The sequence below is a fragment of the Ovis aries genome, chromosome 17 (genome assembly GCF_016772045.2).
Source record: "Ovis aries strain OAR_USU_Benz2616 breed Rambouillet chromosome 17, ARS-UI_Ramb_v3.0, whole genome shotgun sequence".
NCBI classification, from domain to species: domain Eukaryota; kingdom Metazoa; phylum Chordata; class Mammalia; order Artiodactyla; family Bovidae; genus Ovis; species Ovis aries.
The window spans coordinates 70,162,863-70,186,822 of NC_056070.1; the positions used below are offsets into that span (position 1 = coordinate 70,162,863).

At 44.2% G+C, this 23,960-nt stretch overlaps 1 protein-coding gene across 1 annotated transcript in view; it reads left to right on the forward strand.

Annotated features, from left to right (window-relative positions):
* Positions 1–23,960, forward strand: part of SFI1 (SFI1 centrin binding protein) — a 77,606-nt gene that overhangs the window by 21,407 nt on the left and 32,239 nt on the right. Inside the window, 5 exon segments of the mRNA XM_042234079.2 lie at positions 1,396–1,506; positions 6,730–6,824; positions 9,669–9,786; positions 11,689–11,791; positions 23,091–23,247. Coding sequence (XP_042090013.1) covers positions 1,396–1,506; positions 6,730–6,824; positions 9,669–9,786; positions 11,689–11,791; positions 23,091–23,247 — 584 coding nt within the window.

The following is a 23,960-nucleotide window of genomic DNA, read 5'->3' on the forward strand; positions in this document are numbered from 1 at the left end:
TCACTTTTGTGTTAACTATCTGTGGATCTTTTCTTTTTTTTATTTCTGCCATCATAGTTTTAATTTCCAAGAGTTCTTTTTTTTTTTTTGGTTCTATGAATGTTCCTTTGAAAAAAAAAGAAAAGGACTTCCTTGGTGGTCCCTTGGTTAAGACTTCACCCTCCAATGTAGGGAATGTGGGTTTGATCTCTGGTCAGAGAGCTAAGATTCCACATGTCTCACAGCCAAAAACCCAAAACATGAAATAGAAGCAATATGGTAACAAATTCAAAAGACTTCAAAAAATAATAATAATGACATCCTCGAGGCTTATAACTTTTTGAGGTTAATACAGTGATTCGTTTTTAAGATTTTTGCTCTCTTTCTTCTAAGCTTCGTTTTTGTGTGTGCCTTTGTTCACTGTCGCAGGTGAGAGCCTTTCCTCAAACGTCAGAGATCCTTTTATTGTCAGCCCACGTTTAAGAGTTAGGCACTAAAACTCAAATTTGGAAATAGATACATCTATTATATTTGTATGCATAGGGACTTGTAAATTGAGGGTTTCCCTTTAGGCTTTTGACAGTTTCACTGGGAGACCACCATCTTTCAGTATCGGAAAGCTTTTTCCCTTAGGCTGATCAGCTTTCCCCAGAGGAGAGAATCCTCCAAACTCCTTCAGGGTTGAGGTGGAGTGGAGTGGAGGCCGTGGTTACAGACTTGGAGGCGGGCAGAGGAGGGGGAATGTGGGTCTCATTGTTCGGTGTGTTGTCTCTTGGTTTAGGACCGTCTCTTGAGTTCTGCCTGGTGTTGGAGGGTGCAGTGACGCTCAGGTTCATTTTCTCCAGAGAGAAGCCTGAGTCTCTGCCCATGTGAATAATGGGGTCCAGGGGCCTAACCTCTTCTTACAGGCTTGCAAAAGAATCCTGTGTTTTCTCCCCAACCCAGGACTCTGCACTTCCTGATGCCGCTCATTCCCACCCCTTTCTTGGGTCTGTGCCACCATGCCCTTGCCTCTTGCCCCCCAGAAACTGAGTTCTCTCTCTCTCACCTGTTGATTCAGTTGCCCCCCTCCTGCCTGCTTTCCGTTGTCTAAGATTTGTTGGCGTCTCTTGTTTAACATTGTTGTCTCTTGTCTCTTTCTTTGTGGGCTTACACCTTTTTAAAGTATTTGCTGTTATTTTAGTGAGGTTCTGGGAAAGAAAGGAAATAGATGGAGAGTCGATGGTAGAAGGAAGTACTTGTGCAAAGGGGTGTGGTTCTTTTCCACTGAAAGTTATGTGTAGTTTGGTGCTATCGAATAATGAGCCAGTTTTCTGTGAGAAAGCAATGACCGTAGGAAGCAGAACTTTGGGAATAGATATCAGCTCCAACATCATCAGGTGTGTGTCTCTGAGTTTTTATTTTTCACTGCCGTAGGCTTTACTATGAACAAAAGATTCTGCGAAAGGTCTTTGAAGAGTGGAAAGAAGAGTGGTGGGTTTCCCATCGAGAGTGGAAACTCCGTGTTCGAGCTGACTGTCACTACAGGTCAGATTTCATGTTATATTACTTTAATTTTACTGGTGAAGTCAAGTGAAAGTCGCTCAGTCTTGTCCAGCTCTTTGCGACCCCATGGACTATACAGTCCGTGGAATTCTCCAGGCCAGAATACTGGAGCAGGTAGCCTTTCCCTTTTCCAGGGGATCTTCCCAACCCAGGGATTGAACCCAGGTCTCCCGCATTGCAGGCGGATTCTTTATCAGCTGAGCCACCAGGGAATTTTACTGGTACACATTATCAAATAATTACTTGTTGGCATGATCCTAGATCAAAGGAAGATAAGTCTTTTTTTCCTAGTTTTATTGAGCTATAATTGACATATATAATTATTTATTAATTACGTATATATATTAATTTATGAGTTTTAGGTGTACAGAATAGAGATTTGACTTACATATTGTGAAATGATTGCCATAATAAATTTAGTTAACATTCATCATCTCATATAACTGCAATAAAAAACAATGAGGAAAAAATTTTCTCCTTGTAATGAGAACTTTCAGGATTTATTCTCTTAACAATTATCATATATTCTCTTAACCACTGTCATGTATTTCATACCGCAGTGGTAAGTGTAGTCATCATATCGTACCTGTATCCCCAGAACTTATTAGTGTTATACCTGGAAGTTTGTACCTGTGGACCACTCCCCTAACCCCCATGCCTCTGGTAAGCCACAAATCTGATCTTTCTCTCAGTTTTTTTTTTTAAAGAATGCACACGTGAGATCAATGTTTGTCTTTCTGTGACATACTTCTCTTAGCTTAATGCCTTCAAATTCCATCCATGTTGTCAAAAATGACAGGATTTCCTCTTTTTTATATATATATATTAGTTTTTGTGGAATTTCCTCATTTTTAAATGGTTGAACAGATTCCACTTTATGTATTTGGGCTGGCCAGAAAGTTGGTTGTTTTTTCCGTAAAGAGCTTTTTGACCAGCCAAACAGATACAGCTTTACTCATTCATCCATCTGTGGACTCTTTGTTGCCCTGTCTTGCTTGGCTTTTGTAAGTAATGCTGCTATGAACAGGGTCGTGCAGATATATTTTCAAGTTAGTGTTTTTGTTTCCTTTGGATATATTCCCAGAAGTGGGATTGCTGGATTGTCTGGTAGTTCTATTTTTAATTTTTGGAAGATCCTGCATACTGTTTTCCTTAGTGGCTGTTACCAATTTACAAATCGTACCAGCAGATCGCAAGGTTCCCTTTTCTCTGTATCTTCATAAGCATTTATCTTTTTTTTTTTCTAAATCTCTTATTTTAGGGAGACCTAATTTCCTACTTTTTTTTAAATTGAGGTAAAATTGGTTTATAGCATTGTATAAATTTCAGATGCACAGCATTATTATTCTATCTTGTCCTTTTGGTGACGGCCTAGAGGTATGAGGTGATATCTCATTGTGGTTTTGATTTGTATTTTCCTGATGACTAGTATCTTTAAGTATCTTTTCATGTACCTGTTGCCTGTTCGTGTATCTGCTTTGAGAAAATGTCTGTTTAGGTCATTTGCCCACTTTTATTTATGTTTGTTGAGAATTAGTGTATTAAACATGCAGTGCATTAATGCTCATTTAGAAAAAGAATGGTTAAAGGAAGTTGTATAATTTTTAGATTGGATAAAGACGAAAACATCGGGGATTCTGGAACAGTATTTACTTCCATTTAATACATATTGTTGTTTTTCCTATCACAGGACTTTTGAGCACCCCAAAGGCTTAATTGTTGTTACCTAATAAAAAAAGTAACCTCACTTTTCAGTCTTTTATCTTTACCTTTGACCACTTTTAAATTGGATCATTTGATTTTTTGCTGTTGAGTTGTGTGAGTTCTTTATATATTTGGATATTAATCCCATATCAGATATATGGGTTGCAAATATTTTTTCCCATTTTGTAGGTTGTCTTTTTCACGTTGTTGACTGTATTTTGCTGTGCATAAGCCTTCTGGTTTACTGTGGTCCTAGTTGTTTATTTTTTATGTTGTTGCTTTAGGTGCTTTAGGTGTCATATCCAAAGGTGCTTTAGGTGTCATATCCAAAGAATCATTGCTAAGATTCTTGGCTTCACATTGCTATGTGAAGGAGCTTTTTTCTTGTGTTATGTTTTCTCCTGGGAATTCCATGGTCTTGCATTTAAGTCTTTCATCCATTTCTCTTTAATTTTTGTGAGTGGTGTTAGATAGGGGTCTAGTTTCATTCTTTTACATGTGAGTATCCAGTTTTCCCAGCACCATTTATTTTAGAGACTGTGTTTTCCCCCATTGATTCTTGGCTCCATTGTCAAGTATTAGCTGACTGCATATATTTGGGTTGATTCGGAGGCCCTGGATTCTGTTCCATTGGTCTCTGTGTTTTTTATGCCGTGACATTGTATGTGCTGTGCTTCGTTGCTCAGTCGTGTCTGACTCTTTGCAACCTCTTGGGCTGTAGCCCGCCAGGATCCTCTGTCCATGGGGATTCTCCAGGCAAGAATTCTGGACTGGATTGCCATGCTCTCCTTCAGGGGATCTTCCCAACCCAGGGATCGAACCTGAATCTCCTGCACTGCAGGTGGATTCTTTACTGTCTGAGCCACCGGGGAAGCCTATGACATTGTATGCTACCGCTTTATAGTGTAGCTTGAAAACAGGAAGTGTGACGTCTCCTGCTTTGTTCTTCCTGAGGATAGCTTTGACTATTTGAGGTCTTTTATAGTTCCATGTAACTTATAGGACTGTATTTTCTACTTCAGTAAAAATGAGATTGGAATCTTGGTCGGGGTTGCATTGAATCTATAGATGACTTTTGGTAGTATTGACATTTTAATAATATTTTCCCAGTTTATGAACATGGACCACCTTTCTGTTTATCTGTATCTTCTTTGATTTCTTTCATTAGTGTCTTGTAGTTTTCAGAGTAGAGACCTTTCACTTCTTTGGTTAAGTTTATTCTTAAATGTTTTGTTATTTTTGATGCTATTGTAAATGGGATTAATTTACTTCTTTCTTTTTCAGATAATTTGTTGTTACTGTAGAGAAATGCTACTTATATTTTACATTAATTTTATATCCTGTGGCTTTACTGAGTTCATTGATTAGATCTAAAAGTTTTTTGGTTGAATCTTTAGGAGTTTCCATATGTAAAATCATGTCATCTGCAAATAGAGACAGTTTTACTTCTTTCTTTCCAATTCTGATGCCTTTTATTTCTTTTTCTTGCCCAGTTGCTCTGGCTGGGACTTCCAGCACCATGTTGAGTAGGAGTGGTGAGGGTGGGCACGCTTGTCTTGTTCCTGATCTCAGAGGAAAAGTTTCAGCCTTCTCCATCGAGTGTGGTGCTAGATGTGGGCTCATGATAGGTGGCATTTATCCTGTTGAGACACTGCTGATCTTACGGTTTTCTTTTTTCATTCTAGTAATGTGGTGTGTCATGTCGATTGAATTTGTGGTTGTTGGACCATCCTTGTAAGAAGAGTTTTGTATTTTCTGTTTTTCTTCAAATTCTTTTTAGAGTGAGCAAGATCAGAGTCCTAACTTAAACCCAAGGACACAGTACTGTATGCACGTGAACTTACACACCCAGAGGTAACCCTCTAATTCAGGTAACCATTATGTACCGATCACACACAGAGGTAACCTCTAATTCAGGTAACCATTATGTACCGATGATGCTAATGATTAGAATAGATGTTTCCTCACCAGCTCCCGCTGCTGTATAATTTCCAATCCTGTTTTCTAAACCAGTAGAGTTGCTTTAATTTATATTGCTTGGGAGGAAGTATATGCCCAATATAGAACCTTAAAAAAACAGAAAAGAGGGACTTCTCTGACAGTCCAGTGGTTAAGACTCCATATTCCCAATTGCAGGGGTCATGGGTTTGGTCCCTGGTCAGGGAACTAAGATCCTCCATGCTGCACAACACAGCCAAATAAAAAAAAAGTTTAAATTAAAAAAGAAAATAGAAAAGAAAGAAAACAAACTTTAAAAAATTATTTTTTAGTGATAGAAGAAACTCTTAATCTGTGACATTTGTATTCCCAGGGATAAGTGAAAAAAGTAAAAATGGGGAATTCTATCACATACATATTTTCTATACCTTTTTTACAAGTAAAAACTTAATATGTCTCACACATTGTATCTTTTCCAAATGGTATTCACTCGTAATCACGTCTTGAGGCTCTCTGGGGTAGGGTTTCTGATTTATGGATATCGCAGATAAAGTATAGACAGTGTTTTAATTAGGGGCTTCCCTGGTGGCTCAGTTGGTGAAGAATCTGCCTGCATTGTAGGAGACCCCAGTTTGATTCCTGGGTCGGGAGGATCCGCTGGAGAAGGGATAGACCACCCACTCCAGTATTCTTGGGCTTCCCTTGTAGCTCAGCTGCTAAAGAATCTGCCTGCAATGCGGGAGAGCTGGGTTTCCCTGGAGAAGGGAAAGGCTACCCACTCCAGTATTCTGGCTAGGAGAATTCCATGTAGTCCACGGGGTCACAAAGAGTCAGACGTGACTGAGCGGTTTTCACTTTCGCTTTCACATAGACAATGTTGAATTGTTCTAGTAAGCTGGCAGAGTATGAAACCAAGTCTTAGGAAATGGGATAGTGAAGAGATGGAGGGACTGACAGTCCTGTGGATAACGTATGTACTGAGGAGGAAGAGACAAAGGAGGACACTGACCATGTTCTAGTGCAAAGCAGAGCTGGTGTTTTCCGTGGCGTGGGTGAGTAAGAAATGACTGTCGTTCCAAATGCTGCAGCTCTGTGGATGCTGAAGATGAAGTCACGCTCAGGTAATTCACGCCTTTTTCCCCTTAGTGAGAGCATAAGGTGCGGAGAACAACTCTCCGTCAAGGAGGACAAAGTTCACCGTGACTGTAGGAAATGCAGCTTTAGCTTAGGATATGTTGCTATTTAGTCATTCTTTATGACCCCATGGACTGTAGCGCTCCAGGCTCCTGTGTCCAAGGCATTTTCCAGGCAAGAATGCTGGAGTGGGTTGACATTTCCTTCTCTAGGGGATCGTCCCAACCCAGGGATTGAACCCTTGTCTCCTGCTTGGCAGGCGGGTTCTTTACCGCTGAGCCACCAAGGCAGCCCAGCTTAGGAGATGGATTGGCTTTTCTGTGTCAGAAGTGTTCTGTTAATTTTTCCTGTGTGCAGAACGGACTGGGTATGTCAGATTAAGAGTTGTTTTGTTTTAAAGAAACACCGCTTGCTTTTGTGGCTCCTCAGATATTACTTGTACAGCCTGATGTTCCAGACCTGGAAGACCTACGTGTATCAGCAACGGGAGATGAGGAGCAAGTACCTGAGAGCCGAGAATCATGGTGAGAAGAGAAAGTACATACTAAAGAAAATGCCTCCATTTACTTGTTTTTGCTCCCCCCCACCTTTATTAAGACTTTATTGGGAGTTCCCTGGAGAAGGCAATGGCACCCCACTCCAGTACTCGTGCCTGGAAAATCCCATGGACTGAGGAGCCTGGAAGGCTGAAGTCCATGGGGTCGCTGAGGGTCGGAAACGACTGAGTGACTTCACTTTCACTTTTCACTTTCATGCATTGGAGAAGGAAGTGGCAACCCACCCCAGTGTTCTTGCCTGGAGAATCCCAGGGACGGGGGAGCCTGGTGGGCTGCCGTCTATGGGGTCGCACAGAGTTGGACACGACTGAAGCGACTTAGTAATGGTCGTAGTGGGAGTTCCCTGGTGGTCTCATGGTTAGGATTTGGCGTTTTGTCTGCCATGGTCTGGGTTCAGTCCCTGGGTCGGGAACTTGAGGTGCTGAATAGAGGCGGTGAGAGGAGTCATCCTTGCTGTGCACTTGGTTAGCAGAAACGCTTTTGAGTTCCTCACCATTGAGTATGGTATAGGCTTCTTGTAGATATTTGTTATCAAGTTGAGTAAGATCCCTCCCTTTTGCTAGTTTACTGAGAGCCCAGAGTTACTTTCAGAAGGAAAGTTTTCTGTGAAGGACAAGTACATTGTCTTTGGGAGAGAATCACTGAGTCAAAGGGGAGAGTTGTTTGACTCCCCTTCCTGTGCCCGGATGTGTGATTTCTCAGCAGGAGCTCCTGTGATCATATCCCCATGGTTTGTCTCCATGCGGCATGGTTTGGGCACCTACGACTCAGGTCAGCATGATTTGTGTGAACAGATCAGCAGGTTCCCACCCTGCTGGTGCAGCGTGCTGGCCGTGTTTCTCCCACAGCACTTGGGGCTGCTGTCTGTCTTGCCACCGTGTGTCAGGTCACACTGCTGGCTTCTGGCCTTCTCGGTCCAGGTTGGCCCTTAGTGATCTTGTGACAGTTCAGCTCTGGTTGTTATCTAGTTCGTCTGTGAGTTGAACTCAGAAACCCGTATGGGTAAATCTAAAGGAAAAAGGCATATTGAATGATAATGTAACCTCCTGCTATTTCTCATAACCATGAACACCCTGTAGGCCCCTCAAACTCAGCAGGTCCCTTGGACGCCTTGTCCACTGCACCCTGTGTAGACCTGCTCTTCCTATAGCTAAGAGAGAAACCTCACTTGGGAATGGCTTCCCCATGCCCACAGCCTTCAGCTGTCTTCTCTTACAGCGCGTCTCCCTGAGCTGTCACTTGCATTCTTCTTTGTCACTCCCTAACAGTAAATGTTATATAAGGCCCTCTTCTTTCATCTCCTTTGATTTGTTTTCTCCTTTTCATAGATAATCTCATTTCAGTTCAGTCGCTCAGTCGTGTCCGACTCTTTGCGACCCCATGAACCATGGCACACCAGGCCTCCCTGTTTGCAAATGTACCTCTAAAGGAGGCGCCAGTTTGCAGGTGAGGAACTTGTGTGGGGTTACTTAGCCAAGTGACAAGGACAGGACTCCGGCCCCGCTTGTCTGTCTTAGCAGCCTGTACTCTAAAACCACAGTGCCATGCTAGTCCTTCTTGCCTGAGATGTGCTGATTCCGGGAGGCTGGGGTGGGCCCTCAGAAAACTATGAAGTGAAAGTCGCTCAGTCGTGTCCGCCTCATTGCAACGCCATGGACCTGTTGCCCGCCAGGCTCACCTGGTCCATGGAATTATCCAGGCAAGAATGCTGGAGTGGTTTGCCATTCCCATCTCCAGGGGATCTTCCTGACCCAGGGATCGAACCCGGGTCTTCTGCTTTGCAGGCAGATTCTTTATCTTCTGAGCCACCAGGGAAGCCCAAGGAAGCTACATATGAAATTCTTTTTCATCTTTTGATGTGATTTGTCAACAACTGTGAAATACAAAGTAGAGCTGTAGTCCTTCTTGTCCACATTTTAGAGAATGTGCTGAAAATGTTTTACATATTTTTATTTTCTCCTTTGTGTTCTAAAAAAAAAAAACAAACTTCTCCAGTAATGACTCTCACAGTGAAAATGGAATTTACTATAGAGGGAGGCCTGTCCTTTGTACCTCCTGTATGTAGTAAATTCTCTTTGCTCTGGGATCATTACTGTCCCTTTTTATTTTGTCTCGCAAATAAATACAGATAGTATCCTTTCCTTTTCATCTTGCCTGTTCTTCTTTACAAATATTGTTTCAAACAGCAAATTTTATATTATGACTTCCTTTTTAACCTTATATTGCTAAGTAGCTTCAGTTGTGTCTGACTCTTTGCGACCCCATGGACTGTAGCCCACCAGGCTCCTCTATCCTCTGGGATACTCTAGGCAAGAATACTGGAGTGGGGTGCCATTTCCTACTCCATTAACCTTATATTAATGGAAATTTTAAAAATCTACGAAATGGAAAGATAGAATAATGAACTTCTGTGTGCCCATCACCCAGCTTCCAATTATCAGCTCACTAGTCTTGTTACGTCCATATCCCCATTCACTTCCCTGCTTCCTTTGTTATTTCATGTGTAGATACTGAAGAGTATATACCTCTACAAAAAATAAGGACTTTTAGAGATATCTGAACAGCGCAGCGCATTGGTTTTCCTTTAAATGTTTCGTAAATGTCATCACTTGCATAACTGTTCCTTGCATCTTGCATCTTTATTAACTTTGTGGAGCTTCATAACTTTTCCAGCAGAGGGCACTGCAAGACTGGAGGAATTTAGATACTCAGCGGAGGGACCTGTCTGAGAGCCTCTGAGCTTTTTTCGTCTTAAGCCAGAGTAATGCATCTCTCCTAACCCCTTCTTGGAACTCTTTTTGGTGCATCTAGATGCAAAGCAAAAGATGCGACAGGCCTGGAAGTCCTGGTTGATCTACGTGGTTTTCCGTAGGACTAAACTTCAGATGCAGACCACTGCCCTGGAGTTCAGGCAGCGGAGTATTCTGTGGTGAGTGTGCTGCGTGGCCCTGCAGATCAGCAGCATTCGTTTTTACCTCCTCATTGCTTTATGCTGCTGGAAAGCCAGCATAAAAACCCACCTTAAAACGACATTTTGAATCTAATTGATATGTAGTAAATATTTATTGGTACGTTGTTCAGCATTAAGATCAGGTTTTCACAAAATCATAAGTAACACTAATTGAGTATTTACTGTTAAGCCTTGTGTTAAGTTTCTGAGTATGTTAATTTTTTAATGAAAAGTGTCCCACTTACTTTTTACCATAAACTGTAAGATAAATACTGATATTGCACAGATTAAGATACATGAGCTCAGGCATGTTACTCAAGCTTTCTACTGTGAGTCATAATTAGCAAAACTGGGGTTCACCCATCCATCTTTCTTGATGCCACAGCTGACACTTTTTCCTGCTGCCCTGCACTGCATCTCAGCAGCACCGTCCTCCATTGGAGAGACCGCCTGAGTCAGTCCACTTTGAAAGCCAGAAGTGTGTAGCAGTGAGCTGCTTTATAATGGTACTGATGCCTCTGTGCACTGTTCCCAGCGGTTCTCTGGTGTCCCAGACGGCAGCGCACTGAAAGCTCAGCTCCTGGCCAGGAGAGCGGGGCCCTCTGTGTAGTGTGGGTAAGAGCAGAAGCCTTGCAGCTAGACTTCTTCTCACAAGTACTGGGTCTTTTCACTTCTCCAGGCCTCACTTTCCTCACACCGTGAGCTGTCTTTTTCAGGTTGTCATGGGAAATACATAAGGTAGTACTTGTGAAGTATTTAGGCTAGTGTACAGACCATCAGTGGACATAAAGAAGTTATTTAAAATGTTTGTTATTTAAACTTTATTCAGCAGATATTTGTAAATGCTTAGTAAGGATGTAGTTTCTCTAGAGTCTGTGGGGGATATTTCTACATAATTTTATTTATTCAGTGTCTGTTACGGGCTTAAAATGTTTCTGATTGAGTCCTGAGGGACTCAGGGAATTTATCATTTCCATTCAGGGAGATTATATTTACATTACAATTTGCATTCAGGGAATTTGTAATTTCTCCAAGTGCTTAAAAAATAAGTAGTAATGCCAGATAGGTTGAGATTTTGAAGAGATACAGCTAAGCATGGCTTAAGTTAGGAGGAAGGAGATAGTGGTGAGTTAGAGTGACCAGGGTAAAAACAGAAATTGCAAGCGCTCTTTTCCACATTACTGCTCTTCTGAACAAATCAGAGAATAAGTAGGAAGGAACCCAAGGCTAGAATGAAACCTGGCAAGGACAGGAGGAAGGGAAGGGATCCATCAAGACTGGAAGTCTAAAAGCCATTATTGGGTGACTTCCCTGGGCGTCCAGTGGTTAAAACTCTGCTCTTCCACTGCTTAGGGGTGTGGGTTCAATCCCTGGTCAGGGAACTAAGATCCCACGTGCTGCATGGAGTGGCTATAAATAAATACTAGTAGTTTTGCAGTTTATTCTGTGGAATCTCCTGAAGTAGTTGGCAGCGATTTGTTTTTTTTTTTTTAACCCACATTGGCCAAACAGAGCGCATCTGAAGTGTCTCAGGCCGGGTCTGACCTTGTGTGCTAAGTCACCTTGGTTGTGTCTGACTCTGTGAGACTCCACGGACTGTAGCCCCCCAGGCTCCTCTGTCCGTGGGATTCTCCAGGCAAGAATGCTGGAGTGGGTTGCCGTGCCCTCCCCCAGGGGGTCTGACCTTAGGGACCATCAGTTTCCCACCCGTAGCTGGCAGTGCTAGAACCGTTCCTTGATTGCTCTTTCTGGCAGCAGATCTGATGGTGTTGGCCTTAGGGAGAGGCACCTGAGCCGGGGGTCTGAGGCCCAGCCCTCCCTGCCCTGCTCTTCTGCTGACCATGCTCTGACTGGTCCTGTCTTTGATTTGCTCTCCGGCAGGGTGTGGTGGAGTGCGTGGAGACGGCGACTGGGCCGGGTCCGCCTAGGCCGAGCCCTTCAGGCCACAGCCGTGAAGCACTGGGCCCAGAGCCTCCAGCTGCAGGTGAGTCCGCAGGCTCAGGCTTTGGGGTCCTCTGTGCGTGTCGTCAGGCCCCCATGCACAGAAGACGCGCCCGACTTCTGGCGTCGGGCTGCGGCCTCTGCCGGGCCCTTTGTGTAGCTCCAGGGGCGGGAGGGGGTGGGAGGCACAAGCAGTGTGGAAGGCTGGACTCTTCAATGGAGAGACTGAGGGAAGGAATACACGAGATGTGATTTTTTGTCGTTAATTTGTTTTGGGCTGCCCCGGGTCTTTGTTGCTCTGCGTGGGCTTTCTCTAGTTGTGGTGCGCGAGGGCTACTCTCTAGTTTCGGTGTGGCGGCTTCTGTTGTTGCAGAGCACAGCTCTAGAGCGTGGGGGCTTCAGTGTTTGTGGTGCACAAGCTTAGTCTCCCTGTGGCATGTGGAGTCTTCCCAGACCACGGAGCAAACCTGCGTCCCCGGCCTTGGCAGGATTCTCTACCATGGGACCACCAGAGAAGCATGCCCCGCCCCAGTAACTTTCTGTTAGACAACATTTTGCATCATCTCTGCAAGTATATGCAATATGTGGAGATCGTGTGCAAACAGTGTGGGTCACGGGTCAGCCCACTTGGCCATGGATCAGGTTTGGCCAGCTGCCTGTTATAAAGTTTTAACTGGGATGCAGTTACACCTGTCCATTTATGTATTGTCTAAGCTGCTGTCAGGCTACAACGACAGAATTGAGTTGTTGCAACAGAGACCACATGGTCTGCAAAGCCTAAAATAGTTATTATCTCACCCTTTAAGAGAAAAATTTGTTGACCTCTGAATTCACAAGGTCTTCTGAAGCAATGGACAGAGGAGCCTGGCAGGCTACAGTCCATTGGGTCACAAAGAGTCGGACACGACTGAGCGACTTCACTTCACTTCACTTCACTTCTGAAGCAATAGGAAGGAAGTAGACCTAGTTGTTACCAGTGATAATGTGGTAGCAAGAACAGTAGGAGCAGTAATGGTGCTTTTGTGGTCTTACTGTCCTGCTGCTGCTGCTAAGTCGCTTCAGTCATGTCCGACTCTATGCAATCCCAGAGACGGCAGCCCACCAGGCTCCCCCGTCCCTGGGATTCTCCAGGCAAGAACACTGGAGTGGGTTGCCATTTCCTTCTCCAAGATGCTGGACTAAGGCCCTTACGTGTGTTATCGCAATTTTCAAAATTATTTTTAAAAGCCCATATTATTATTACTTTGCTAACAGAGGTCCATCTAGTCAAAGCTATGGTTTTTCCAGTAGTCATGTATGCATGTGAGAGTTGGACTACAAAGAAAGCTGAGTGCCGAAGAATTGATGCTTTTGAACTGTGGTGTTAGAGAAGACTCTTGAGAGTCCCTTGGACTGCAAGGAGATCAAGCCGGTCCTAAAGGAAATCAGTCCTGAATATTCATTGAAGAACTGATGCTGAAGCTCCAATACTTTGCCACCTGATGTGAAGAACTGACTCCTTGGTAAAGACCTTGATGCTGGAAAAGATTGAGGGCAGGAGGAGAAGGGGACGACAGAGGATGAGATGGTGGGATGGCATCACCAACTCAATGGACATGGGTTTGAGCAAACTCTAGGAGTTGGTGATGGACAGGGAAGGCTGGGGTGCTGCAGCCCATGGGGTCGCAAAGAGTCGGACACGACTGAGCGACTGAACTGAACCGATTATTACAGGTTAAATAACTCCGATACCTGGCCCTGACCTTTGTCGTGCAGCTGGCAAAGGTCAGGGGCAGCATTTGAACCCAAGCAGCCTGAAAAGTGCAGAGTCGTCCCTTGACCATCCTGCTGCCTTATCCCTGTGGACTGTGCTCTCGGGAGGGAGAGGGATCCAGGTGAAAAAGCTGAAGTGCAGGAACGGAAGGAGGCTGGTTTTCCGCCACTGCGGGGCTCGGGCTGTGTGGGTGCGTGTCCCTCTCAGCCAGCCTTTTGAGAGCCTGCAGACTCGCCCTGCTGCTGCTGCTGTGGCTCAGCACGCGTTTAGAATTCCTGTTGGATTTAACTTATAAGACAAAAGTCACTCAGAATCAAATCCAGTGAAAAACATGAGCAATAAGAAAGCGCTGATATGGACCAAAAGCTTTGTGAGACTCTTAAGACAAATTTTATGCTGCAGATTATAAATAAAATCCTTGTGTCTGGTAAGTACTGTATGATTTGCCAGGAACCTTAAGTCATTCCTCTCAATCCTCACATCTCTGAACTAGTCAGGACAGACATCATGACATATGAAATTATAAAAAATGAAGTTTAAGCATAAAAACATTAAATATGAAACACTTGTTAAAAATATTAACAAGAATCTTCCCTGGCGGTCTAATGGTTAAGATTTCACTTTTCAGTGCAGGTCCAATCCCTGGTCCAGGAGATAAGATCCCTCAGGCCTCACAGTCAAAAGTCCAAAACATAAAACCAAAGCAATATTATAGTAAGTCAGAGAAGACTGTAAAAATGGCCCACAACAGAAGAATTAAAAAAAAACTTTAAAAGATATCCACATCTCCAACATACAAAATTAAAAGCTGTTAGCATTTTTCCATCCTTGCCCCAGAATTTGATGTAATTTAATGTAGTTAAATTCACATTTCAAGCCCTATCCATCCTTCCTTCTGCCACCTTTCCTTCTTAGAGATAACTCCACCCTGATGTTGAAATCCTTATTCTCTTATATTCTTTTTCACTTGTAAAAGTGTATGTATACATGTACATAGAGAATAAATGTTCTGGCTTTGTGTTGTTAGGAAATTTATGAATGGCATCATACTTTGCAGCTTGCTGCTTTTTTTTTTTAATGCTGCAGTGTATTTTTGAGGTTTATTCATGTTGATGCAGAGATCTGTTAACCGCATACATTCAGCCATTTTGCTGAGTAAGACTCAGTTTATCTGCTCACTGCTGCTAAACTGTTATTTCTTCCTGATTACCTGTTTTTTTTTTAAGATTACAAAGGGTTGCAGAAAGCATTCTTTTTTAAACTAGCTTACTTTTGGTTGAGCTGGGTCTTTGTTGCTGCCGCAGGCTTCTCTAGCTGTGAGCTGGGGCTGCTCTCTCTGAGAGTCTCCACGCGTGTGCTTCTGATTGCGGTGGTTTCTCTTGCTGCGGACCACAGGCTCCAGGGTGCGTGGGCTTCAGTAATCGCAGCGTATGGGCTCAGTAGTTGTAGCTTGCGGGTTTAGTTGCTATGTGGCATGTGGGATCTTCCGGGACCAAGGGTCGAACCTGTATCTCCTGCATTAGCAGGCAGATTCTTTACCATTGAGCCACCAGGGAAGCCGCCTTGGAGAGCATTCTTAAACACACATCCCTATATGAGAGTCTGAGGGTTTCTCGTTCTTGGGAGTGAAGCTGTTGGGTCTTTGGGTATCATCTCGTCATCCTTATCCAACATCACCCATTTGCTCTCCACCGCTGTGCCAGTTTACATGCTAAAATTGTTGTTCTGGTTTCTTTGGGACTCATCAGCACTTTGCATTGCCAGACTGGGTCATTTTCACCAATGTGATATGTGTGAGGTGGTTCTTCATTGTTGCTTTAGTTTGCGTTTCACGGATTCCTAGCGAACCCCAGTATCTTTTCTGATGCCTGATTGTCATTGGGTTTCTGGTTTTGAGCTTGTTACCGTCCCTCACTCCTTTTTTCTGTTGGGTTATTTAGCTTTTTCTGCTCCGTGCACATGGTCGTAGATTCTGCTTACTAATCTTTTGAACTATTAGGTACACTAACTTTTAGGTTTTATAGCTTGTTTACTTTTTTATTTATTCGCTTTATTTATGGTGCCTTTTTTTTCATACAAGTGTTTTCTTAAATTATGTATGTATTTTACTGTGATGCGGGTTTGTGGCTGAGTGGGCTCTTTTCCAGTTGTGGTGCGAGGGCTTCTCATTGTGGCTTCTGCTGCTACAGAGCATGGGCTCTCGGGAGCATGGCCTGCAGCGGTTGTGGCCCCGGGCTCGAGAGCACAGGCTCGGCAGTCACGGTGCACGGGCTTTGTTGCTCTGTGGCACAGGGATCCTCCTGGATCCGGGATCAAACCTGCGTCTCCTGCAGGTGGATTCTTTACCACGGACCCACTAGGGAAGACCCCCACACAAGTGCTGTGAATTTCACTGTAGCCTAACTTACATTTTTATAAGTTGTGTGAGACAGGATCTTAGTTTGTCATGTTCCTTATGGGTAATTAATTTCCGCAACACTCTTTACTGAGTAGTTCATCATTTATCTTTTTTATACTGATCATTAGTCCACTTCCATTTGGGGCAAGGTCCCATTTGTTCAAGGGTCTGTTCTGGGCTCTCTGGTCCATTGGTGTAGCTGTCTATCTCTAAGCCAGTATCACACTATTTTAATTATGATCTAACGAAGCAGGTAAGAAAGAACAAAGGTTCTCTCGTCAGAATACCTGGGTGGAAATTCTGCTGCCGTCACCTGTTAGCTTCCTGCCCTTTTAAAATGAGTTATCTAATCTCCTTGTACCTTCCATTACTTATTTGTAAGTAAATAATAGTGTTGGCTTCCCAGCCCGGTGATAAAGAATCTGCCTGCCAGTGCAGGAGATATAGGTTCAAACCCTGTGTCAGGAAGATCCCCTGGAGAGGAATTGGCAACCCACTCCAGTATCCTTGCCTGGAGAATCCCATGGACAGAGGAGCCTGGCGGGCTACAGTCCATGGGGTCGAAAAGAGTTGGACATTACTGAACGAGCGATCATGCATGCAAATAATAATGGTACGACCTCACAGGGCTGTTGAGGATTAAGTGTGATGAGGCATGTACTACGGTTAGAATGATGCTTGGAATATGGAATCCTCAGTAAATGCTAACTGTTTATTACCACTACTGATCTTGCCGTATAGCTCTTAAGTCTTCGTATGTGGAAAGAGATCTTCTTTACTCTTGTTCTTTTTCAAAATTGCCATGGCAGTTCTTCCTTACTGTTTAATTTTAGTATCAACTCATCAAGTTCCACAACAAAGCCTACTTGGATTTTTATCACAATACACTGACTTTTCATACTAGATTGGAGAAAGTTGTTTGAGATAGTCTTCCCACCTGTGAACTTGATGTAGCTCATGATATATTGATAAGTGTGAGAGGGAGAGTAGGAAAGGTTAGGTGTAACAAGGCAGACCGAGTAAGGCTGTGCCTGCAAAGGCTTTGCAGGCTCTTTTTCCAGGGGGAGGGGCAAGCTCCTGGCTTGGTGTAGAGAAGAGATATGATCACACTTCCCTCTTAACAGGCTCCCTCTGGTTCATTGAGTGCTGCCTTTTGGGGGAGAAAGGGAAGAGAGAGTGTGTGTTTTCTTATATTTTCAAGAAGAAATAATAGAAGTATAAACCAAAAACGGAAGAGTTGTTACCTATGAGGGAAGGGAGGGAACATATAGGAACAAAATGTCAATGAATTTGCTTTGTTACACAGTTTTAAGTTTGCAACCATGTAAGTATTTTATATAATTAAAAAAGAAAAGTAAATCAAGAAGTAAAAGAACCAGGCCCTAGGATTTTAGAGCACACTGAAAACAAATATATCAAGTTTGTAGCAAGGACTACAAAGAGAAAAGAATTAAAATATGATACTTTGACTCTTCATTCCTAGCTGGGAGTATTCTAAGGACACAGAGAGCTAAGAACTCTAAAATTGCTTTCAGTGGTCTTATTGTTAGTAGCAGGTTTGGATTGTTGCATTGAACTATTAAGGCTACTTTGTAAGCTAAAGCAAATAACCATGGCAGTTAGATTAAGAAGATTATCATTAAGAAGCAGATTTTCAGTATAAAAGGAAAGGTTACAGGTATAAAATCAAAGAAACAAAAGCCCTGTAATCTGAAATTAGAAATACCAGTATCAGTATGGACCCATGATTTTTTTTTTTTACCTGAATTAGTGAAATTCTATTGACTGAAAAGACTTAGAGGCAGTGGCAGTACTACAGCAGTTCGCATCCCCAGTGCCTGAGCTGTGGTCTCTTATTTCCTTTTATTTGCCACTAAAAGGAACTGAGGCGTTGTTTTGGGAAATGACTGACTCCAGAAATAGAGCAGGAACTAGACATCAGAAGCCGAAGTCCTAGGAGATGGTGTGCAGGACTGTGAAGAGACAAAGAGCTTGATGGGCGTGTGTCAGCAGGCCTCCTGCAGGCTTAAGACAACAATTTGAGCATCAAAAAGCATAATGACTATAGTGGATCAAAAACATACAAAGTATATAAAAATTCATGCATTCATTAGAGGGAAAAAAAGAGCTGATTGGTCACAATTTTGGGTTGTTAGAGCCTTAATTCTATTCTTTGGAAATTAATGAAGACCAAAGTCAAGCGTTTATCCTGCCTTTCCTGTATAGACTAATCTCTGAGAAATGAGAGGGTTAATGAGAGAATAAGGCTTTAAAAAAAAAAATAGAATTCCAGTTAATAAAACAAATACAGGAGTATTAGAATTAGAATATTGCTGTTTTTCCTCCCAGTGAGAAAATGGATCTGGGCAGTAGTCACCCAGTGGAAAGATAATAGAGAAATATGAGGGAGGGGTCAGACTGATGCCATCTGAAGACACTGGACAGTCTTGGCACCAAACAGTCGCTAAAGCTATGGCAGCCTTCCATGCTGTGACATAACAGGAAGGAATCCGCAGCACTTGAAACATGTCCCTGATTAAAATTTGAACATGACTCCAGCCAAGCCTAACGTGAATCTTACTATCAGTTTGTGGGAAACACAGGAATCGGAGGGACAATTTAAAGACACCAGGAGGAGACAGTTGGCCAAATCTAAGACATGAAACAGTTTATAGGGTACGTAACCTGGTTTCTCCTTAACAGGTTAGTAGCATGGAGAGAAAAAGAGAGAGAGGGAAATTGTCATAAAAATGGGGAGATTTAGGTTCTTCTCTGGTGGTCCAGTGGCTAAGACTCCAAGCTCCCAATGCGGGGACTTGATACCTGGTCAGGGAACTAGATCCTGCATGCTGCGAGAAAGATTTTAAGGTTGGTGCAGCAGTAATGGTGGTTTTGGATCCTGAATTTTAAATCAGGATACCTGGGCTCATATACATCTTTATTAATTAACCATTACAGTCAACACATTTTTGCCAATAAGAAATGAGTTTGTTTATTCCTATGACATAAAAAGCCATGCTTCAGGATTTGATAAACTCTTGGAAAGCATTTTCTGTGTTCTCCTGGTTATGGAAGCATTGTCCCTGCAAAAGGTTGAGATGCTTAAAGAAGTGGTAGTTGATTGGCAAGAGGTCAGGTGAATCTGGAGGATGAGGCAGAACTTAGGACCCGGTTTGTTCAACTTTTGAAGCCTTAATTGTGTGACGTGCAGTCAGGTGTTGTTGCTGGGAAGAACTGGACCCTTTCTGTTGACCATTGCCGGCTGCACGCGTTGCGGTTTTTGGTGCATCTTGATTTCCTGAGCGTACTTCTCAGATGTGATGGTTTCACTGGGATTCAGAAAGCTTTAGTGGATCTGATGGGCAGCAGACCACCAACCAGTGACTGTGACCCCGTTTCTGACGCAGGTTTGTCCTTGGGAAGTCTGTGGAGCTGCTGCTCCGTCCAGCCACTGGGCTGGTCATCAGCACTTGTCATATAAAATCCATTTTTTGTCGCACATTTCAGTCCCATTGAGAAGTGGTTCATTGTTGTTGTGTGGAATAAGAGAAGACAGCACTTCAAAATGATGAGTTTTTTGATTTTCGGTCAGCTCATGAGGCACCCACTTAATCGAGCTTTTTCACCTTTCCAGTTTGCTTCAAATGGCAAATAACTGATTTAGAATGGTTGATGTTGAGTTCTTTGCCAACTTCTCATATACTTGTAAGAGATCAGCTTTGATGATCCTCTCAACTGCTGCTGCTAAGTCGCTTCCGTCGTGTCCGACTCTGTGCGACCCCATAGACGAGAGCCCGCCAGGCTCCGCCATCCCTGGGATTCTCCAGGCAAGAGTCCTGGAGTGGGCTGCCATTGCCTTCTCTGGATCCTCTCACCTGGTTGTTGCCAACTTCCAATGGCCAGCCGCTGTGCTCCTCATCTTCAAGGCCCTTGTCTCCTTTGCAGAGCTTCTTAAACCGCCACTGCTCTGTACGTCCCTTAGAAGCTTCTGACCCAAATGCGTTGTTGATGTGGCGAGCTGTCTCCACTGCGTTGCTACCCATTTTGAACTTGAATAAGAAAACTGCTCGAATTTGTTTTTGTCTAACAGCATTTCCATAGTCCAAAGTAAACATAAACTGCAAGTAATAGGTCATTAGGGAAAAAATAAAGCAAGAAATGCACATTAAATCGATGTATAGCATAATCACATTTAAGAATGTATTCCAGTATCAAGTGGCAAAGTTCAACAGTGGAAAACCACAGTCACTTTTGCACCAAACTAATAGAAGATCCTGAGTGCCACAGCTAAGACTTGGCGCAGCCAAATACAAAATAATTATTTATTTATTTATTTAAATAATTATTTAAAAATAAGCAGCGCAATGGAGAGATTGAACTTACAAAGCAGTCATAACTAGTGAAAAAGGACCACTGGCTGCTGTGCTAAGAACAGATCACGGAAAATCAAGAATAAAAGCAGGGAGGACAGTTAGGAAGCGATTACAAAGTTCCAGGCGAGATTCTGGGCCAAGATGAGAGCAAGATGGTGTTGGATTCTGGATATGTTTTGAAGGAATTGCCAGCAGGGTTTGCTACTGGATAGATAAGGAGTGAACCTTCAGAGAAGAAGTCTGAGAGGATTCCCAGAGGCTTCACTGCTCCCAGTGGCTGTCCACTGAGATAGGGAAGGGGAGGGGAGGGAGAGGCAGGGTGTGCAGGAGGATGGGGAGGGGCTGCATCCTGAGCTCCGTAACTTCAGCCTGATGGGCCTTTCACGTGACCATGAGGGGCAGTCGGGGAGGAGCTGGCTGGGTACGTGTGGAGTGTTGAGTCCACACCAGAGAGGTAACTCGGGGGTCCTCAGCACACAGGCTTCATTTGGAGCCACAAGATGGTGAAAGCACAGAGGGAGTGGGTGTAGCCAGTGGCGCTGAGCCTGCCATCGGTGGTGGAAGAGGGGAAGGTGGAGGCAAGGGGGCCGGGTGGGGACGATGAGCTGTGCCAGACGCTTCTGGCCGCCAAGGACTGCGGCTTGGCTTTTGGATTGAACAACGTGGAGGTCATCGACGCCCTCGATAAGAGCAGTCTCAGTGAACCCAAGGAGGAGAGGATCTCCCTGCTTGTTGCGGGAGGAGAAGAGAGAAAGTAGACAGCCCTTCTGAAGAGTTTGGAAAGGAAAGGAGACCACTTGGGTGTTGGTGGGTGGCCGATGGGTGGTTGGTTTGAGGATGACTGAGCTATTCTCTTCCGGAATTGTTTGTGTGACCATAATCTTTTAAAACTCTGTCTATGGACAGGTCTTTGTTGCTGCACCCGAGCACTCTCTTGTTGCAGTGCTTGGGCTTCCCGCTGTGGCGGCTTCTCTTGTTGCAGAGCATGAGCTCTAGGCATGCGGGCCCAGGAGCAGGCTTAGTTGCCCCGAGGCTTGTGGTAGCTTCCTGGACCAGGGATCAAACCTTTGTCCCCTGCATTGGCAGGCAGATTCTTAATTACTGGACCAAGAGTGAAGTCTAGTGCCACACTAGTCTGCAACTTTTGCCCTCAACTTTTTAATTTTGACAAGTACCAAGTCACAGAAAAGCTGGATACTGGCTTCTCTTCACTGGGTTAACCCATCCTTAGGATCTTCCCACATTTGCTTTCCCAAGTGTATCAGTGTATTTCTTGTATTTTCTGAGTCACTTTAAAGTTGCAGACGTCAAGTTTAACCCTGAGTGAAAGTGAAAGTCACTCAGTCGTGTCCAACTCTGTGTGACCCCATGGATTTATATAGCTTATGGAATTCTGTAGGCCAGAATACTGGAGTGGGTAGCCTATCCCTTCTCCAGAGGATCTTCCTGACCCAGGAATAGAACCAGGGTCTCTTGCGTTGCAGGTGAATTCTTTACCAACTGAGCTATCAGGGAAGCCCCCACCCTGAATACTTCAGCTCATACCTCCTAAAACAAGGATGTTTTCTTATATAACCACATCCATCTAAGAAGTGTAGTGTTGATATGATAGTGCTGAGACTACAGTTTGTCTTGCAGCTGTATACTGTTGCTCTTTTAGTGTCAGACCCAGGGCCCAGTCAGAGGTCACCCATTGCTTTTGGCTGTCACATTCCCAAAGGGAGAAATAACAGCATGTTTGAATGCTGGTTTTAAAAATCTAGCAGAGAGTGAAAGCTGATGACGCAGGAAGGGAATGGGGGTAATTGCCAGAGTGATAAACTTGAGAAGGTGAGAGAAGATGGGCAGGGTGGGGGTGACCTTTGTTGGGAGTGTGGAGAGAAGGAAGAGCCCCTGGGGGATGTGTGGAAGCTTGAGAAAATTGTCTTTTGATTGCTTTTATTTTCTTGGCGAAATAGAAAAAATGGTATTCAGATGAGAGGAAGGAAGGGAGAAGGGATGTCACAGGTTTACAGAGGTATGAAGGCATAAAAGAAGGTATCAAGTCATCTATGAAGTTACCTTCAGAGTAGGGCAGGCGAGTTGCTGGGTGTGCGTGAAGACCTTCCCAGGGGTGCCCGTTGATGGATAATCTTAAGGGAATCCGTCCGCAGACCCTCGGTTTCTGTAGGTCCATGTCCTGGGGACTCGCATGCTGAGAAAGGGCCTCGACCATAGGCTTCCTCCCCCTTTGGAAGAAAAGACAGAGCCTCACCTGTCCCAGATCTGAGTTAATTTTACCACCCCTTGGACTGTCCCAGCTTGTCCTTCCTCTTCTTTTTCCCCTTAATCCAGGAAATAAGGGCTTTCTCCAATTGCGCTGAGCAGGGCCCCTCCCCAGTTGCAGTGCACAGACTCCCCGGTTCGGTGGCCTCTCTTGCTGCAGAGCCTGGGCTCTAGACCTTTGGGCCTCTGGAGTGGCAGCACGCAGCCTTCAGCCCCTGTGGCCCCCGGGCTCGAGAGCACAGCTTCAGTGCTGGTGGCGCACAGGCTTGTTTGCCCTGAGGCGTGTGGAATCTTCCCCAGCCAGGGATCGAGCTGTGTCTCCCGCATTGGCAGGCGGATTCTTTACCACCGGACCTCCAGGGAAGTCCCAGAATGCCCTTCTCAAAGATCCTCTCACCCCACGTCCCCATCACTTAGGATCCTGCTTTGGAATCGCCACTCCCTCGTTTTCTGAGTTCACCCTTCCCAGCGTGTGGGTTTCTCTTTCCCCTCACCTGTATTTCCCCTCTGGTCTCCTGCCTCCCTTAATGGTTGTCTTTTCTCTGGTTTTCAGGCTTGGTCACGGTGGCAGGAGCAGCTCCTCTTTGTCTGGAGGGAGAGAAGGAAGATGGTCTCCGCGGTGAAACACCTTCGGCGCCGGCAGCAGAGGAGAGCCCTCAGGGCCTGGCTTGAGTACCTGAAGCTGCGCAGAGAGAAGAGGCTGCAGAACCGTGAGTCCTGGGCACCAGGGGCAGAGGGAGGTTCGCCATGCCCACGGCCGCCAGGGGCGGTCATGTACTAACGGGGGGTAGTAACAGTTACACCGCAGATTCTGAAAGAAGAGATCGAGGAGGACAGGACAGCATCCTTGACTCCCGTTTAAGTTATTTCCTGTATGTGTTTTTTTCAATATTTTATTCAGTTTTTTTCACTTTATTGTTTTTTATTGAATGAAAGATTCTTTACATTCTTTAGAGCTTTACAGTTTTCAGAAGTTGCACGCACATAATTTCGTATAATCCCATAACAGGCCCCCGCCCCGCTGGCAGCCACTAGTCTGCTCTCACACAGCCGAGTCCGCTGCTTTTTTTCTTGATTCGCTAGTCTGTTGTGTTTTTAGATCCTACGCATAGGTGACTTCGTACAGTGTTTGTTCTGTCTGACTTGTTTTTACAGTGGCGTTTTGTGTCCTCTTCCCCTCAAGGGACTGGCGTTCTCCAGAAGGGGCTCCTGTTCAATGTATTTAATTCAGTAGGATTTTAATTATGCTATAAGTACTGCGATTATTATGATTAGTATGATACGTGCAGTTTTGTATCTTGTTTTTTCCAGTCAACTAATCGATGCTTTCCTGTCTTTAAGTTATTTTTAATAAGAATTTGTGTGTGTGGTTGCCTCTGTTACGGTATTGCTTCTGCTTTATGTTTTGGTTTTTTTGGCCACG